A 19,181-nucleotide genomic window follows, 5' to 3' on the forward strand; every position below is an offset into this window, starting at 1 on the left:
TTCCCTCTTTTCCTTTTCTCCCCCAGTCCACATCCACCTGCCATTTCTCTAAACCTTCTTCCTGTCAGCTGAGACTAAGCTTATCAAAAAAAGTTTAATGTGCCTCTTCTCATTCTCCACCAAATATTTGAAATTCTACTTTAGAGTCTTATTTTTTTAAGTTTGTATAATAGTGACATCACTAAAACACTGTGTTGTCTTAGGAGATCTCAAGCTTGCTCAGTGCAGTCTTAGCTCAAATCAGATCTGGAGTTCTCTCCATCACGTTTTTAGGTATCTAGCAGCTGCTTAGATGTGTGGGTATTGGAACACTGTAGAAAAGCTACCAAAAGGGGAGCTGCCTCCTAAAAATAAGGGGGGGGGGAGAAAGAAAAGAAAAGGAAAAAAAAAGTGCTGTTGGGTTTTCAGCCAGTAACTGACAGGTGCAAAAGGAGGCACTGCACACCTTGGGACGGGCAGATCAAGAGATTGGGGGCAGGCAGGTTTGGCACGGCGTTCATGTAAGAAGGAGAGCATGTGCCTGGTAGTCTGCTGAGCCCTCGAAAGGAACTTTTAGAAGATATCTTCTCTCCTGCTCCCCAGACACATCCTGGGTAGTGTGCACTGAGAGTTGGGCAGGGGGTACCTACTTATCTTAGGCGACTTCCAAGGTAATTTCATAGACCACACTCCCTTTGCTACTCTTCTTCTCCCTCTTGTCCTCCCCTTGATTCCCACCCATACTCACTGCATCTTTTCCATATAAAAACCTCACCTTCCTCTCTTCTTCCACAATAGAAATGAACACCCCCCTCAAAACCAGAGACCACTTCAATTAGGCACTGTTTTCTATTTCCTTGATGAAAGGCAGGACAGGGTTTCCAAACACTGTACAGAGGTAAGGGGAAATATTTGGACTTCCAGGAGCTGAGAGAGAGGAAAAGAAGTCCTCCACCTGGGCTGGGTTAATCCATCAAAGCAATCATTAAATGTTCATGTTAAAACAAAGTGAACATTCATACCTTCCTATACTGGGAGCTTCATTAAAATGCAAATAAACAAAGATATGGGTATCTGTTGTTAGTTATTTGACCTAAGTAAGGATTAATTTCCAACCCTTTCCTGAGAGTAATTTTGATAAATGAGAGCCAGGGGAAATTGGGGACTTCAAAGAAATGCAGAAGGCACAGCCAGAGAAGTGTGACCAGGCAAAGAATGGGGAAGCTGTGATGGTTTTGCTCTAGCCTTGCTCAAGTGAAGTTATATTTACTTCCTAAACCACAAACTTAAAATACTCATATAATTCTACTTTCCAGAGCAATATCATGGTTTGCTCCTTCCAACTATCTATTCACCCTGTTTCTCTCCGACCACACCTGTGTTCTTCACAGTCACACCCACGTGGTCTAGACTATATCCTCTTTTATACCACACTGACACTTTCTAACCCTATCAGGGAGCTGGGATACAAGTCCCTTTTTTCTCATTTGCTGTGGGGCCAAAATAGAGATTTTGAACCTAATAATTTTATACATACCTCAGTGAGCATCCAGTGAATTTTGTACCCTCAGACTACAGCCCCACAACTGCTCTTTCCAGGAGAGATGAGAGCAAACCTCCAATGTTCAGCACAAGACAACTCAGGGATTCTAGGCTAACTTCAGACCAGGCAAGTCCAGAAAGTTGGCATTTTCAAAGAATTCCAGTATCACTGGAGGGACTAAAAAAGCATGAGAGAAATGAATATGAGAGCAAATAGAAAGCAATTTGGCAGCAAGAGTAGAAAAAATAAATAGCAAAGAATGACGTATAAGAAAGAAAGGCAAACATTGCACCAAAATGGCTGTCAATCAACAGGAAATGCCACTAGCATCAGAGTAGTGGGGCTGTCGCTAGACCCCCCGACCCTACACAAAACGAGTGGAAAGTGTGGGCTATTTTAAGGCACAGCGAGTTTACTACTAATAATGATTACCTTTTATTTTGATCATCTTCAAAGTTAGAGTGGTTTGGGGAAGCTAGGGCCATATTCTTATTAACTCTGACCATCTGCCCACCCATCTCTCTCCCCCAACTTCAAGGATTTGTGGTGTCGGGAAATTAGTGTTATATAATAAGGTACCCCAAAGCTGCTGGAACGTCCTAAAGCTCTGAAATGGAGCTACTTTTCTGGAAGTGGATGTATTTCCCTGCTGACCATGATAAACCAAGGACTGCGACAGACCCACCCCAGGACAAACACAGACAGAAGGCAAAGCCATCCTGCATCACTGAAGACAGTTTCGAGTTTGCCAAATTATGCACACCTTTGTGTTAAATTTTCTATACAAGCTTGGCAATGTTTAGGGAAAATTACAGTAACGTTACCAGCATCAAGTTCAAGATTAGTGTTTAAGCCTAAACCCGACCTTCCATAATTGACTTACTGCAAATAAGACATTCAGGGTTTCTCTTAAAATCCCTACTGAAGGGGCACCTGGGTGGCTCAGTTGTTAAGCGTCTGCCTTCGGCTCAGGGCGTGATCCCGGCGATCTGTGATCGAGCCCCACGTCGAGCCCCACGTGGAGCCCCACGTCCAGCCCCACGTCGAGCCCCACATCAGGCTCCTCCGCTATGAGCCTGCTTCTTCCTCTCCCACTCCCCCTGCTTGTGCTCCCTCTCTCGCTGGCTGTCTCTATCTCTGTCAAATAAATAAATAAAATCTTTTTTTAAAAAATCCCTACTGAAGTGTTTTGTTCTTGTTTTAATGACTGCTGAATCTACACCAAGTTACACAAACTTCCTAATAGAAAAATGTGACAGAATTCATGAACCACTTTCCGAGGAGATGACTTTTAAAATGTAGATGATCCTCTTGTACCCTTGGTTATGGTTGCCAATGCAAATGAGTCAGAGGACTTGCTTCAGACACTGAGTTAATTGTGTAACTCTACAGTGAAAAACGCCATTGGAGAGTAGTTGCTGACCTCACAGTCCAAAAAAACCATTTAAAAGATGTGGAAACCAGATGTTTCAGTCACATTTCAGCCTCTGCTCTGAGAGCTTACCCCGAGCAGCCCCTAACAGGCTATTACTTCTCTACAACTGAGATATGATCATCTTAACTTACTTATTTGTCCTGCTGTGGGAAGAGGCTCACGGATGGGGATTCAAGAACGGGATTTTTCATAACTCCATATGGCTTGGTAAGAAACTTCACTTATGAGCTTATTGGGGACGTTACTTCTTTGAATTCATGGAGAAGTGAATTGAAGCAGGAAACTTTTTTGTTCTGTTCAAGGCTGATGTTTTCAAAGAAAATGCTGAAGAAAAACAGCTATTGGAATGCATGTGCCTTTAAAAAAAACTGTTCTTGCCTTCTAAAATTAAAAAAAATAGTTTTTTAATAAAGCGAACTATTCAGTAGAAAATAGACGTTAATATTTATATTCCATATGAGAAAATATTTTTCAAAGCAGATGTGGTGGTATATAGTAGGGAAAGTTTAGCAAAATAAAAACACCATATTTTGTTTTTATTTCAAAGCATTTGCATTCAGATCTCATAGCAGGTAATTATAACAGAAATGTAACAGGTAAATTGGAATATACAATGATTTTATAATCATTTGTCTGTGTACTCTGACCTGTAATGTATAGCTTGCTTTTTCTAAACATCTTGTGACTAGTTTGATGCAAATACCAAACAAAAGAAAAAGGCTTGTATTTCTGAGTGGAGTCCCAGCACTTTGATTCCTTTTGTTTGATCTATCCATAGAAATACTTTTCTACTCCTTTTGTTAAACTAGGAAAGTTTCTTTTGTTGTTTTGTTTTGTTAAATGTAAGGAATGACACGCGCCTAACTGTGAATATAAACAATAGACCAAAAAAGGCCAAAGAGGGAAAACCCAAAATACCCTGTATAGTGCTCTAAACCATGCTTTCTCATGACACAAATTAATATTGCTTTGTGTTCATTACTGTGTTTGATAGTGAAAAAATTTTTAACGACTCGAGAAAAAAATTGACAAATTCTTGTACAAAATAAAGAAATACAGAGAATGCAAAATTAACCTAGGTCTTGTTCTGATGCTTGCTAAGCAGCACATGGTTGTGGAATATTTTCCCTTTCGGCATGTTTCTGTCTGGTAATAACTGCAGCCATGCGGATTTCATTAAAAAGCTCAATTTGCAATGCACAGCCTTGCCCCTTCTCTCTTCAGCTTGAGCCAGTGAACTAGTTTCGTGCTGAACAGTGCGATCCATTTGGCCAAGATGAGGTCTGGGGCTTTCTCAAGGAGTGAACAGGTCTCTTTGTTTATTTTTCTTGCACGTCACCAATCTTAGTAAATATACACACATTCGTTAGAATTGGTAAAAACTGCCATAAACCTAGTAAGAGTTAAATCCATATGCATTAATCTTGAAACGCTATCAAACTCTCTAATGATCAAGCAATTTGTTGCTGTTTTTTTTTTTTTAAGTGATGCTGTGTATTACAAAAATGTGAACATGGACAATAGAAGTTCTGTCCTAGAGGTAGAGAGGAGCACACCCACATGTTAATAGAATGCTGCAAAGCTGAGGCTCAGGGTGACTGCAAATTGCTTCAATCTGGGACAAATTATTGACTGGTCAGCCTAACACAAATTGTTTACAGTTGGTTAGGTCAATATGGTATTAAAAACTATTTAGAGAAGGAAGAGAGTTGGATGGGAAGGCAGGAATCTGCTAACAACTATCATGAACGAGGCACTTCAAATTCAGTCTCAGTTCCACACAAGGAAAATGAGAAGGTCAAAGTAGGGGACCTCTACAGTTCATTTTTAACTCTGGTATCTTCCAGTTCCTTAAATCGTAATTACTATTCCTTAAAAAGTAATTTTTTTTTAATAATAAGGACAAGACACTTCAACTAATTTACAAAGATGATGCAAATCAAAACTGCACAGATAAGCAATTTTTTTTCAGCCATTGTATTGAATCGAAAAAAGAAGCACAAGTAACATTATCATGAGCTCCTACTAGGATCCAGAAGTTATGCTTGCAAGTTTTAATGATTTATTTATTCTCCCGATAACTATCATTATTCCCATTTGATAGAAGACACCGAGGTGTAGGCAGTAATTTGTACAAGGTTACACAACTCGTCCAGTGAAGAACCAGAAGGAGAAACTAGAGCCAACGTGCTACTGTTGTCCCATGCTAACAGAAAAATAGTATTGGCTAAAAACTCAGTTTTAATGAATGACTATGGACTCTAAAAATGAACAAGCTATTATTCCTTCTGAAAGGTAAAACCTTAAAATTAGGACTTATTGTACAAAGGACCACCGTAGTAGTTTAAAATTCTGAATTGAGGAATACTTTCAAATAAATGTGTGCTTAAAATTGTCAAATACATACAAGAGTTCTCAACTGCTTATAAGGCAAAATAATAGGAAGTCTGTCACTCTTTCAGGAAAAATGTAGAGCATTAATATTATTTAATGAATTTAAAATGATAGCATATACATTTCTACCATTTAAGTCACTATCCTATTACTAGATGAGTCCTAGTACCAAAAATTTAAGAAAAATTACTGGAAGGAAAACTTAAAATTATTTTTCAAAAACCTCTTTGCTAATTAATTCTTTCCCTATGAATGTCATATTTTGATGAGGGAGTAAAAGTCAAGGAAATCTTAGTTTGAGAAACATTTGCAGACATTAAAATAATTCCTACTAGTAAAGATCTTATGGTCTATATTCTCAGGGAATAGATACAATTTTAACATTTTTGATAATCTCTAATATGATACATAAGTAAGTTCAACATGTCTCCCTTCTCTACTAAAAGCCCTAGTACTCTTATACTTCAAAATAAAGGTACTTCCATTGCCCACTAGTGTCCAAGTTGCTTGAGAAGAGGACTTGATCCACAGCGTTTAGCAGACCTCATGGTATATTCTCAAAATAACCAAATTGGAAACTAGTGGAAGTTTAGTTAATGAGGCTTTACCAATATGAAGGACACTTGGGCAACAGGTGACTTTCAAACAGGAAGATAACTTTCATGTTCCTTGTGTTACCTGACCTATGAGCATCAGATTGACTAAGGTCTTCAGTGCATAAGTGATGGGACTTTACCATATAATGTGTAAGAACAGGATCCCTTGCAGTCCAGAGAAACAGGGCAGGTGCCAAGCAGTATCTCCTGTTGAACTGTGGGAGTGTCAACTCTAGCTTGGGGAGGAGAGCAAGCAATGACATTTCTACTACTGCTGGCTTCATGTCTCGCTGCATGCCAAGGAATATGTGTTCTCATCGGAAATTATCTTAATGGTGGCTGACTGTACAGGTCAGGGTACGAAGACTTAACCATAATCTGATAGTCTACACAGAACAATGAGAAGTAATGTTATGATTATTGTCCTGGAAAATTTTTCACATTGTTTCTATGGCAAAATGCAGTCCAAACTCAAAACAATTTAAACAGTGATCTACTGGAAGACAATTCATTTATGACTTACTCCCTAAAATATGTTGGGAACAACATGTGAACTAAAAAAGACAAACCAGATAAAGAATTTAGCAACTGGTAGTTCCGTGTGCCCAATTTTTTCTCTGCCGTGTTTGAATCATTTTTTTCCCCTTAATGCAGTATTTATTTGCTTTGAATTCTTTATACCTTTCCTCAGTTTTTGATTTGTTTACTAAATTCTCAATTATATTGCATTAGTCATTTCCCTTAAAAGGCTATTTTGGATTATTTCCCTCCATCATTGTGAGCCTACATAATGGATCAATTTTCATTGGTTTCTTTTGTCTTCAACTCCTTTCCCCCCTATTGTTTACCCTCCCAAGTTTTTATTTGATTTAAAAGAAAGCCAAAAAAGTCAAAACTTTGTCACCTTTTGATAGCATAGAAATACAATGCTGTCTTACAGCTCTCTTTCAAGCCATCAGCTCAGACACAAAATTAAGCCTCAAGTTTCTGCTATGTTCCCAAATTCCCCTAAAATTCCCCTCATTCATATTTTTTTCAAAGCTTTCTAACAATGAAAACTTAGCCACCCCAGGCCACTGACCCGGGAAACTCTTTGGCAGGAACAACCGCTGATGCAATCTTCTAGATGAGGCCACAAAATTTCCCTTGTTCCACAAGAACGGATCATAGCATATTTACAACATTTTGTGAATTCACAGAACAAGCAGCAGGTGTGTACCACAGAGAAGCGCGGTCTGGCAAATACAAGCTCACCTACGCAGAAGCCAAGGCAGTATGCGAATACGAAGGCGGCCAACTCGCCACCTACAAGCAACTAGAAGCAGCTAGAAAAATTGGTAACTAATTTGACAATGATTTTTCTTCTTTTTTCACCTTTGGGGAAAAAAAATCCCACTTTTTCTGTAACCCCTTCATCAGATTTCTCTCTCCGGTCCTTCCAATAGTTCTCTAAGCCACTATGACATCTCTGCTCTCTGGTTTCTCCCATCTTCTCTGCCTAGAGCCAATGGAAAGTTCTAAGGTGCTAGCAACTTATTTGGAGTCACAACCATTGTGAACTAATATAATAGAAGTCAAAAAACAAAGACATCGTTATCTCAACATCATTTCAATTCCTCATTAATTTTAATGCCACTTCTATTCTTTTTTTAAAAGATTATTTATTTATTTGACAGAGAACAAGCAGGGAGAGTGGGAAAGGGAGAAGCAGGCTCCCTCCCGCTGAGCCGGGAGCCCACTGTGGGGCTCCCCCCCAGGACCCTGAGATCATGACCTGAGCTGAAAGCAGATGTTTAACCAAACTGAGCCACCCAGGCGCCCTATATTCATTTTTAATACTGTTCTATCTTTTCTTAACTTCTGAGTATGGGTTTCCTCAGCTGTTAAATGTTACTATGTTGAGGCTTACAAAGAAATTTGCTTGGTAGAAGAAATGCTGAATTTAGTGGGGTTTTTTTGTTTTAAAGATTTACTTATTTATTTGAGAGAGAGAGAGAGCGCGCGAATGCTTGCCCCTGTGTGGGAGAGGGGAAGGAGGGGCAGAGGCAGAGGGAGAGTGTCCCGCGCAGACTCCACACTGAGCATGGAGCCCCAGGCAGGTCTCCATCTCAGAACCCTGAGATCACGACCCTGAGATCATGACCCCAACCAAAACCAAGAGTCAGACACTTAACCAACTGTGCCACACAGGTGCCCCCCCTTTTTTTTTTCAATTTCTTTAAGTGGGAGAATGCATTCATACTTTAGGATCACAAGGAAGATAAGCAGGTTTTAACAGGGCAGGAAAAAGAAACTGAGAAGATGATGTCAGGAGACTTGGTGCAAACACAATGATTAACTAGTGCTAGTTCCTTCTTTAAAAAAAACAAAAAAACACCATGACCATCTCTCCTGGTGGTTTTACAGGTGGATTTACAGGAGAACCCAAAAGGCCGCCCCCCCATTCAGAACATTCTTCTCCATTGAAGAATCCCCTTTGCTGATAATAAAAAAAAAAAGAATGCCTGGCAAAACTTAACTATTATTACATATCACTCAGGATAAAGATAACTGTTCTCTAAAAATCCCCAAAGTCTTCCCAGCACATTGCTCAGTCTAGACCCACAGGGCTGTGCATGACGCAGTACCTGGAACGATGGATACAAAGGCTGGGCCATTACTCGCTGTCCTGGACCTTTAGTAAAACCACTCATGGATGGCAGTGGCAAATATTTAAACAGCCTCTGAAGCTGGGCAAGGAAAACAGGGCTGAGGCTTTGTTCAAAATTTATGAGCACATTTATTCCTATTAAATTTTTTAAATATTAGCAAATTTTAATTGATCCTGAAATAGAAACTAATTAAATTATCATTTGAAAAAAATTATTTTCCAGGATTGACGGTAATTTCATAAATTATTTCATGGCACTAGATAGGTCATTTGTGGAAAAAAGCCAGCTCTGAACTTGGATTGTTTTCATATCCATGGTACTATGATTTCCAGTCCATCTGCCTCTTTTTTTTCAAGCAAGACGTCATTTTCTAGTAAAAGTCAGATGTTACATTTTATATGTATTCAAACTTTATTTTATTTTTTAAGAAAAGAGTTTTTCAAAAAAAGAAAAAGAAAAGAAAGAAAATGGTTTTTCTCCTTTTACTTACCTGGCTTTGGGCAGTTGAGAAGGGGCCAGTTTTGTTAAGATAACCTTCACTGAGGGGGTTTACCAGTTAGCCCATAATCCTTTCCTTCTCTTGCAGGATTTCATGTCTGTGCTGCTGGGTGGATGGCCAAGGGCAGAGTTGGATACCCCATTGTGAAACCAGGGCCCAACTGCGGATTTGGAAAAACTGGTATTATTGATTATGGAGTCCGTCTTAATAGGAGTGAAAGATGGGATGCCTATTGCTACAACCCACATGGTTTGTTACAAATAATAATTTTATCTTTGCCAAAACAGTTACATGTTTCTAAGAGGTTATTAACTATAAATGGCTCTTTCTCCCAGAGATACATCAACTTAGTGATGGTAATTATTAACAACAACCATTCACGGAGTGATTAAGCTGGGCCAGACACTGCCTGCTGCTCCCTTCCACACTATCAGTATTCACAATGACTCTGCAAGGAGCTATTGTTATACCCATTTTAGAAATCAGGAAATTGAAAGTCTAAGAGCTTAAATAACTTACCAAAATCAGACATCCAATAATTAGCAGGCAGTTTGGATCTCAGATTCAGGTCTTTTCTATCCCACATCTTTTTCTATTCCTGACCACACACACACACACAAAAGCAGGTTGTAAACTTATCACAGTTCATTAGCTAAAACAACAAAGTGGTACTATCAAATGTTAACTGTTCAAAATTACTGCTTTGATAGAATGGGGGAAAAAAGAGACAAAATAAACTCTTCCCCTAATTTCTTTTTGTGCATAAACTCTTTAACTTTCAAACTAAGCACTCTCACTCTGTGGTTTGTTTTCACAATTATATACTGGATACACTAGTTAGCTATTATTATATAGTATATTTTTATTCATATTTTCCCATGGTTGATTGTAGCTAGGAAAATTTTAAAGGGAAAATTAATTCAACATAAATACTATAAAGAGCCATTCTTTGTTCATGTTCTTGGAGACAAAATAGATTGTTCTTTTTGGATGCATTTCCCCCAGGATGATACTACAAAAAATCATAATGTGTCATCAAGTCTGTCTCACATTTATGATCACAAACATCTTCAGGTCTTGTCGTGTTTCAATCTGCCTTATAAGAAGGTCCCTATAGTGAAGTTACAGTGAGTTATAGTGAAATTCTAGCATATTACTATAGAATCTATTATTCAATGATATTAACCATTGGAGAATAGTTTCTCATGTTTGTAACTAATCTTTATCTCAAAATAATGTTTATTCTAAGTAGAAAAGAATTTTGCCTAGAGCCATCATCTATTCCCACTTAAGACAAAATACGAATAAATACGTATAGTGCATTTATATAGGGCTATAATTTTCAAATCACTTTGACATACATTAAACCTATGTTATATTTAGTTCTATATTTAGTTATTGTTAATAGTTCATATATCTTCTTTTCCTCCCTCTTCCTCTCTTCCATTTTCTTCAGTATATTTATACAAGCAACTTTCATTTTACTCTCTACAGTCACTTCTATTTCCAAGTATATTCTCTGATTCTTCCTTTGCTTGATAAACGTTAGGATCTCTGAGCATCTATTCAATCATTTCCATAGGTCAAGATCTAGGGGAGATAAAGAAGTGCTAATGCAAAGGTTTTTACAGATTTCCTTACCCTTTTATAAGGACACCATGTTAACTTACAAATTTTTATAATCGGCTTTTATTTCTCATAGAGGCTGAATCCTTTTTACTCTGGGAGTATTTGTACAGAATCCTGGGAGACTTGTTCTTACTCAGTTCTCAGCTTACTTTTGGATTCAGTGACATATTGATTTTTTAGATGTGGTGAACCTGGAGGGGACTGGGGACAGCCTGAACTAGCACTGGGAGAGGAATAGTTCAATGAAAAATAACCGGAATGAAAAAATCATAACGGTATCATAAAAATAAACCAATGACTATCAATTAATCAATAAAATATAGAGTGGAATAGCTAAATAGACAACCAAATTGTTCAATATCTGAATTGTTTCCTAATCTAATGGTATAGACAACAAAGATAGGATGGTATGGGACAGAGCAAATCATTCCAAAAACTGGCACTGCACATGCTTATGTACACGTATAAACTATGTATCATATAATATTTAATAAGACAATAAGAACAGCTTACATTTTACATAACACCCTGAAGTTATCTTCCATGTTACTATCCTTAGAATAATGCTGTGAAGTAGGTAATAGGCGAGGCATGATTATATTTACTTTACCAATGAAGAAACTGAAGTACAGAGTGGTCACAGAGCTCCGACCAGATCGCTGACCTTCTTTTGTCACTCCCCTGTCTTTCTAAGATCCTGTTCGCCCTTGGGGATGATAAGCTTCCTCACCTTCTATGGCGTTAAGGATTCTAACACAATTTGTTTAAGTAGCTCTTTTAAAGGATAATATTCTTGGAAAAAGCCTCTGACTGACGTAATGAAAAATGTCTCCGAATGCTACCCAGTCACCACCACCCCCACCATTCACATTATTTTTGAGTTTCCAGATTGTAGACACTTATTTGACCTGAAATTAAAATCAACCAGGGCTTCTCCATACCTTTCCCTCCAGGTCACACTATAAAATCACTGGTTCTGGCAGAGGTTGTTTGATTGTTTGTTCTCATACCAGGTTATAAGGCATGGCAGAAATCTATAAAATGATAAATGACTTGGAAAAAACACACATGAGTATCTCCGTCAAATCCTCAAATATTAGGATTAAAGTGTTAGTTTAAAACCAGTGAAAGGAGTATAGAATGATTATAAATTATTCCTTTTAACTGGATTAGAGTGACCTTCAAGGTCCCTTGTGATCCTGAAATTCTATAATGATTTTCCAAACAGAATTTATTGGACTCTTTATTCTAAATGTCCAAGTCCCTGAAGACACAGTGTTGTCACCACAGGACAAAATCCCAGCCATCTTGATTGGGCTGTTGGTAACATGGGTATATATATTCACCAAAATACATGAACATATACACATGAGACTTGTACATCTTTAAAAAAAAAAAAAAGATTTTATTTTTAAGTTATCTCTACACCCAACACAGGGCTTGAACCCACAACCCCAAGATCAAGAGTTGCACACCACCGACTGAACCAGTCAGGTGCCCTGAGGCTTGAGCCTTCTAAGGGAAAAGATAAAAAGCAAAAAAAGTAAACAAGAGCAAATTAATTAAATTGCTATTTTTTCTTGCTATTTTATTTTTTTCAAAATTCAATCTATATTCATTTGAAAGAATTTAGCAATAAATAATGAAAATATTCATTTATTCTTTAGCTGTAAGTATATACATCTAGCTGTAAGTAATAAATAGGCACTAAGAAGTGTGTATCAGTTTAAAATAGAAATAATTTTTTAATGCTTTCTTTTCTTTCTTTCCTTTTCTTTTTCTTTTTTTTCTTTTAATCCATTTCAGCAAAGGAGTGTGGTGGTGTCTTTACAGATCCAAAGAGAATTTTTAAATCTCCAGGTTTCCCAAATGAGTACGATGATAACCAGATCTGTTACTGGCACATTAGACTCAAGTATGGTCAGCGTATTCACCTGAGCTTTTTGGACTTTGACCTTGAAGATGACCCAGCTTGCTTGGCCGACTATGTTGAAATATATGACAGTTACGATGATGTCCATGGTTTTGTGGGAAGGTACGTGATTCCCATATAAAGAGTTAAAAATACCTCCAATATTTTGTTTGATATTTCTCTAATTTTCTTTAACGGTCCCCACAGTTACTGATTTTCTAGTATTTCTACTCCCCTGTAACACCATATCCTTTCTTAGCAAAGATTTTTCTTAGTACGTGAAGCCAGTCAGCTGTTGCATGTTCTTATAATTAAAACAGTGACAGCTGCCTTTTGATTACTGTTAAGTTGTAAGAATTTAATAGTCTATTTAAAAAGACCCGGGGTGCCTGGCTGGCTCAGTCAGAAGAGCTTGTGACTCTCGATTTCAGGGTTGTGAGTTCAAGCCCCATGTGGGGTATAGAAATTACTTAAATAAATAAAACTTTTCAAACAAAAAAATAAAAAGACCTCAAGATTTAGTAACAATAGGAGGAAGAAGACACATATGAATTGAGAAATTTGTTGGGGTTTTTAAGTATTCTAATTTCTATCAACCTCCTAAAAATAATTATAAATTCAGTAATTATTGCCTTTCTTCTGTGTACAAAGCATTGTGCTAAGCATTATGAATGTAAGAATAAGCAAAGTATAACCCCTACTCTCATATAATTTACCTAAATGTACAATGGATATCTTCTTTTAAATAGCTTTCTTTGCCATAAAAAACAAGTGCTCCTTTCCTCAATATTTCTCCCTTGGTTTTTTAATATGTGGGGACACAATAGTTCTCTGTTGCCATCCCAAATCTTCGATATAGTTTAAACTTTGAATGTCTCACAAAATATTACAAATCAAAGAGTATATAATTATATGTTTTGTTTATTTAGCCCCCCACTTAATAATGCATATCTGAGACTATCCATTATCAATAGACTATCAGTTATCAATTTCCTATTATCCACAATGGTAACTTAATATAAGAAAATGGTAGCAAAGACAATTAAAAATGAGAGACTCAGTAGTTTGCTGTGACTGAAATGTGTAACTTAAACACAAAGAAAAAGAAAGGCATTTTTTGCATAAATGAACAATAATTTTTGGAGGGAAATTGTTTTTGTTTTATTTTAGTTGCTCTTTGGCTGACAGACTACTGCTATAGAAAAAAATACAAATAGTTTTAAAACGTAGTTTGAAAAAGAGATGAAGCATAGTTGGGTGAAATTAAGAGAAAAGTATTTGTTGAAAGAATGGACATCCTGGGGTGCCTGGGTGGCTCAGTCGTTAAGCGTCTGCCTTAGGCTCAGGGCGTGATCCTGGCGTTCTGGGATCGAGCCCCATATCAGGCTCCTCCGCTGGGAGTCTGCTTCTTCCTCTCCCACTCCCCCTGTCTGTGTTCCCTCTCTCGCTGGCTGTCTCTCTCTCTCTGTCAAATAAATAAAATCTTAAAAAAAAAAAAAAAAGAATGGACATCCTACCTTGAGAATCAAGATGACATTTTCATTCTAAACCTAGTTTCAGAAGTCAATTACAGCCCTAGATAAAATCATATACTGTTTTTTAAAAGATTAATAGATTAATATAGATTAATTGGTTATTTATTGGATTTATATTATGTGATAAATCCTTCCATTTTATGTAATGTACAAGGGAGTTCCTTTCAAGTCATGATTCAGATAAAAATCAATCCCTCTTGTAAGGTCCAACATAATTTTCCACATTTAGATCAATCTACTCTAGAATTCAAATTAGTAATACCATCAACCATACACGTATTCCTCTTTAACTGTGAGGAAAATTTTATGGGATTAATCAATATAATCAAATTTAAAATTTTGCCAAATAGATTCAAATTGTCTACTACACAAATAGTTTTGCAAGTACACAGAGTAGAAATGCCACATATCCGTTTTAAGTCTCATTTATACTGTGAAGTTATTTGAAACAACAAACTTTGTTTTAATCGCTTTTCTCCCTTACAAATTCAAGTTACAAAAAACCCAAAACAATAGAAAGTTATAAAATAATAGGAAAATGAGCCACTACTTACGAAAAATAAAGCACTTTAACTGCAGGTTAGAGCCACTTGCAATACCCATGTAATATTCTTCTGTGTGACTTCTCTTTTTTAAAAATTCCCTTTCAGATACTGTGGAGATGAGCTTCCAGAAGACATCGTTAGTACAGGTAATGACTCTAAATTGAGGCGTAGGACTATGATTTGTTTTTCCATAGTGTCACTGAAATCGAAGAACCCAGTTGTCATTACTATTTCCTTTTTAAAGTTGGGAGAACCATTGGGACAGATGCAGCTTACCAGTTTGTAAAATGTAGTGTTTATACTTAAAGACTAATGCCAACTCCTTACACTAAAAATGCGTAGACTCATCAGGTGCAGGAATGCAGTCTGAGATGGTCTTGAATCTGCAAATCCCTGAATACTGCTGCAGGTTATGACTTCCATAAAATGTGCTAATAAAGGACCAAAGTTTTCCATCAATAAAGGATGGAAAAGTATTTTCAGAAATATTAAAGTTGTTAAAAATACCTCCTGTTACTGAAAAAATCTTACATCACACTTACTACATTGTGTCTTAGGGCAGCATTCCCCGGAGTGTTGTGAAGAACAGTTCCAGGAAACATTTTTAACAGGTGTTGCATGAGAAAAGAACACTAAGGTCAAGTGAATTTGGGAAACATTGTTTTAAACAATGTTAAACAGGTCTCTTTATTGGAAGATGTCAGAGAGCTTTTAATATGCTAATTAGGCATAGTAAATCTCAAAAGGCTAGCTATGGTTGTTGATGTGTTCCAAATCTTTAATTCCTGCCAATTACTTTTGTGACTTTGTTCCACGCAATGTACCTCAAGCAAGGAGCTTGTGGTCGTATGTATTTATTTCTATAAGTGATACCACTGCCATTGCTCCATACTGCTATTTTCTGGCTAAGAAGCTTCACTTTCTTAGGTGTCTTTGTTTTTTTCTTTTTAGTTCCATCCTCAGCACTAGTAGTTGCCATTCTTACTTGCCCTATTTTTCCTCCAAGTCATAAAATTATCACAATGTTTCTGGAATTAAAAACAAGAAAATACACTGAACTGTAATTTCTAAGTAGTCCTTAAGCTCAGATACCACTGGCTAAATTACTCCCACACCCTAGCCTTGAAGTGCACGAAATGCTCATGAAATTCTCATTTATGCGTCATTATTACAAGAGATAGAATTTCTTATTCAATCCTGGAATGATTAATGCTTAAAAGTTATTCATTCATTCTCTGTTATAATCTCCCTAGTAAGGGCAGCCTCTTAAACTGTTTATCTCATTATTTTCTCGAAAACATATTTTACGTTAACAGAAAGTTAAAAGAAGACAGGAGCCATCCGTACAAGGTAGTTGGGGGATGAGAATCTTATTTTAAAAAAAGTTAAAAAAGAAACAGAATCAAAGCCTGAAACTTGACATTTTCTTGTTTTGTCTAAAACAGAAAAAACTTACTGCAAGCATAATCAAATCAGTGTTTTTCTAACACAACGGCAAGAAACTAAAAAACAAAAAAACAACCCCCCCCACAGTTTATTATTCAAGCAGAAACAAATCAACACACAGAAGAGAACACAGTTAAAGAAAACAGCCAAAGATTTAGCAAAACAACAAGAGGAGGAAATTGATACCAAGAACTAGAAAAAGATTTAAAATACATTTGAAGTATAATCCTACCAGTCAAGTATAATGCTGTTAACATTTTGATCCAGTTTTCTTTTTAAATATGTGTTTATTCACCCCAGGATACTTATATTAAAAAACAAGACCAGAAAATGAATGAATTAAAAACTAACCATAAACTATACCACTTTAATAAATGGTATATAGAGTAAGACTATACCCACTCTCCTCATCTTTCTCCACCCAAGAAAGGCATTGGATGACTGTGTAGTTACTATCCTTCGAGGTGTTTTCCTGTATTATATAAACATGATATACGCAGATATCATGGACATATTTCCAAGTCAGCATACAGTATGTAGATCATTCAAGTTCGTTTTAATGACTGCCTAGTAGGTCCCTGTATCATAATTTGTACCATAATTTGTCAGGTACCAATATTTAACATCCGATAGCTTCTGATTTTCTTTTCTTGTGCTATTCAACATTTCACTGGATATTTTTAAACCTCTACTTGGTGGTGCTATTTTTTTTAAAGAGTAGATTCCTAGAAGTGAAATTTTGGGGTCACAAGTGATTTCATTTTAAATGTCGATAGATGCTGCCAAATTGGCACTAGCCTTACAGTTAACCAGTTGAGTAATCTGTAAAATGTGGTGTTTGTTTGTTTTTAATTGAGGCAACTCTTCCAAGTCTGAGAAAAGTGTACTGGATAAGAGCATGAACTCTGGAGCCAGGCTCTCTGGGCTCCGAGCTGGTTCAGCCACTGTTGTAGCATTGTAGCCTCGGGCAAGCTACTCAGGCTCTCCATGCCTTGATTTCTCTTGTAAAATAAATATTTACAATATCCACCTCATAATGTTGTGGGGAATAAATGAGTTAATAGATGAAAGGCACTTAAAGCTGTGCTTGGCAAACATTAGCATTCAATATATGTGGGGTTTTTTGGTAATAAATTCTGCATCTGTGATGTGGATTAAGAAGGCCTTTCCCTGGTGAAAAAGAAAAATATTCCTATATTTTATTTTATATAATAGATTCTTCCTTTTTATTCTTAGCACATTTTGGGCTTAAATGCAGGTAAAGCAAACGTAGGTACTCTGTGTAAAGTAGGGATTTAGCATCGTGGCTTCGTTTCTTACAAGGTAAAGCTTGTTGCCCTAACATCATTTATAAATAATCCATCCATATCTCACTCGTTTAAATGGCCTGTCATTCTCCTGTAATTCAGTGGCTGTTCCTTCTGTAAAGAATACCTTTTAAAACAGAATAGACAAAATTTCTTGTAGGACACCTTGAAGGGCCAGAAGAGAAAATAGGAATGCCTCTCACCTTGCTACACTTGGCAAAGGAAACACAGACTCCACAGCTGGAGAACCCAGCTCTGAATTCTGGGAGTCTGGTTCATGAATTTTCATATTTTCCTATAGGAATGATGAGTCTTTGGACTGCCAGCCAAATCAAAGCAGAGTAACATCTTTGTTCTTTTGCATTTCCCCCTCCTCCCCAGGAAATGTCATGACCTTGAAGTTTCTAAGTGATGCTTCAGTGACAGCGGGAGGTTTCCAAATCAAGTACGTTGCCCTGGATCCTCTATCCAAATCCAGCCAAGGAAAAAACACAAGTACTACTTCTACTGGAAATAAAAACTTCTTAGCGGGAAGATTTAGCCATTTATAAAACAAAAAAAGGACACTCAGTGTTTACATTTGTATCTTATGGAACCCCTCTGATCTCACTTTTATATTATTATTAATAGTGTTTATTTATTTTCTAAATGTGAAAGGCAATACCTGATAATTTTGGGAAAATTGGAAAATACAGAAAACTTTAAATGAGAAATAAAATCTTTCATAATCCCACTGCATAAAAATAACAAGCATTAACATTTATATATTTTTCTTTTAGTTATTTTTCAATTTGCAGTATATGTATATATGTATGTATATGTATTTGTATTTGAAATTTTGGAATCCTGCTCCATGTACAGTTTTATATCTTAGCTTTTTAAACTTTGAACTTTATGGCTTAAGCATTTTCCCATATCATTGAGTATTCTGCAAAAACATAATTTTGAACAGCTGTAAAATATTCCATGGTATAATTGTTCCATACTTTATTTAAGCCTGTTTCTATTGTGGGAATTTTAAGTTGCTTTCAAAAACATTGCTGCAATAAATATCCTTGAACATATGTATTTGTACAGCTCTCTAATTATTTGGGATAGGGTCCTTGAAGTAGAGTTACTGGCTCAGATATTAATTAAAATAGAATTTTCTTAGGGTCCCTGGCTGGCTCAGTCAGTAGAGCATGCACTCTTGATCGTGGGGTCATGAGTTCAAGCCCCACATTGGGGGTGGAGTTTACTTAAAAAAAATAATAAAATAAATGTACAGCTTTAAAAAAATAGAATTTTCTTTTTTATGGGGAAAAGTGATCTATCATTATGGTTTGAATTTGTAGTGAGATTGATGGTTGGTTTACATATTTTTTTTTTTAAAGATTTTATTTATTTATTTATTTGACAGAGATAGAGACAGCCAGCGAGAGAGGGAACACAAGCAGGGGGAGTGGGAGAAGAAGAAGCAGGCTCATAGCAGAGGAGCCTGATGTGGGACTCGATCCCATAACGCCGGGATCACGCCCTGAGCCGAAGGCAGGCGCTTAACCGCTGTGCCACCCAGGCGCCCCTGGTTTACATATTTTTGATTAGTTTTATTTCTTTGGTGAATTATTTTTTCATGTCTTTCACCCATTGTTTTACTTACAAATTTTTTATTGATTTATAAGAAATCAGTACATCTCAGATATATAATTTCATGTCTGTCATAAATATGTT

At 36.7% G+C, this 19,181-nt stretch overlaps 1 protein-coding gene across 1 annotated transcript; it reads left to right on the forward strand.

Moving 5' to 3' along the window:
- The first annotated feature begins 3,006 nt into the window (after nucleotides 1-3,006).
- Nucleotides 3,007-18,535, forward strand: TNFAIP6 (TNF alpha induced protein 6). Its single transcript, XM_045781999.2, has 6 exons — nucleotides 3,007-3,164; nucleotides 7,147-7,284; nucleotides 9,185-9,346; nucleotides 12,533-12,761; nucleotides 14,824-14,864; nucleotides 17,853-18,535. The coding sequence occupies exons 1-6, from the start codon at nucleotides 3,071-3,073 to the stop codon at nucleotides 18,020-18,022; spliced, it is 834 nt and encodes a 277-aa protein (XP_045637955.1). The 5' UTR covers nucleotides 3,007-3,070; the 3' UTR covers nucleotides 18,023-18,535.
- Nucleotides 18,536-19,181: the final 646 nt, after the last annotated feature.

Source organism: Ursus americanus, chromosome 1 (assembly GCF_024610735.1).
Source record: "Ursus americanus isolate L20-20 chromosome 1, mUrsAme1.1.p, whole genome shotgun sequence".
In the NCBI taxonomy this organism is placed as follows: domain Eukaryota; kingdom Metazoa; phylum Chordata; class Mammalia; order Carnivora; family Ursidae; genus Ursus; species Ursus americanus.

What these genes read in the sequence shown, in the direction of transcription:
- TNFAIP6 (XM_045781999.2), top strand. Translation starts at nt 3,071, where the DNA reads ATGATCATCTTAACTTACTTATTTGTCCTGCTGTGGGAAGAGGCTCAC. An exon ending in GTCCATGGTTTTGTGGGAAG is followed by an intron (nt 12,762 to 14,823) that starts GTACGTGATTCC and finishes ATTCCCTTTCAG; the next exon opens with ATACTGTGGAGATGAGCTTC. An exon ending in AGAAGACATCGTTAGTACAG is followed by an intron (nt 14,865 to 17,852) that starts GTAATGACTCTA and finishes CCTCCTCCCCAG; the next exon opens with GAAATGTCATGACCTTGAAG.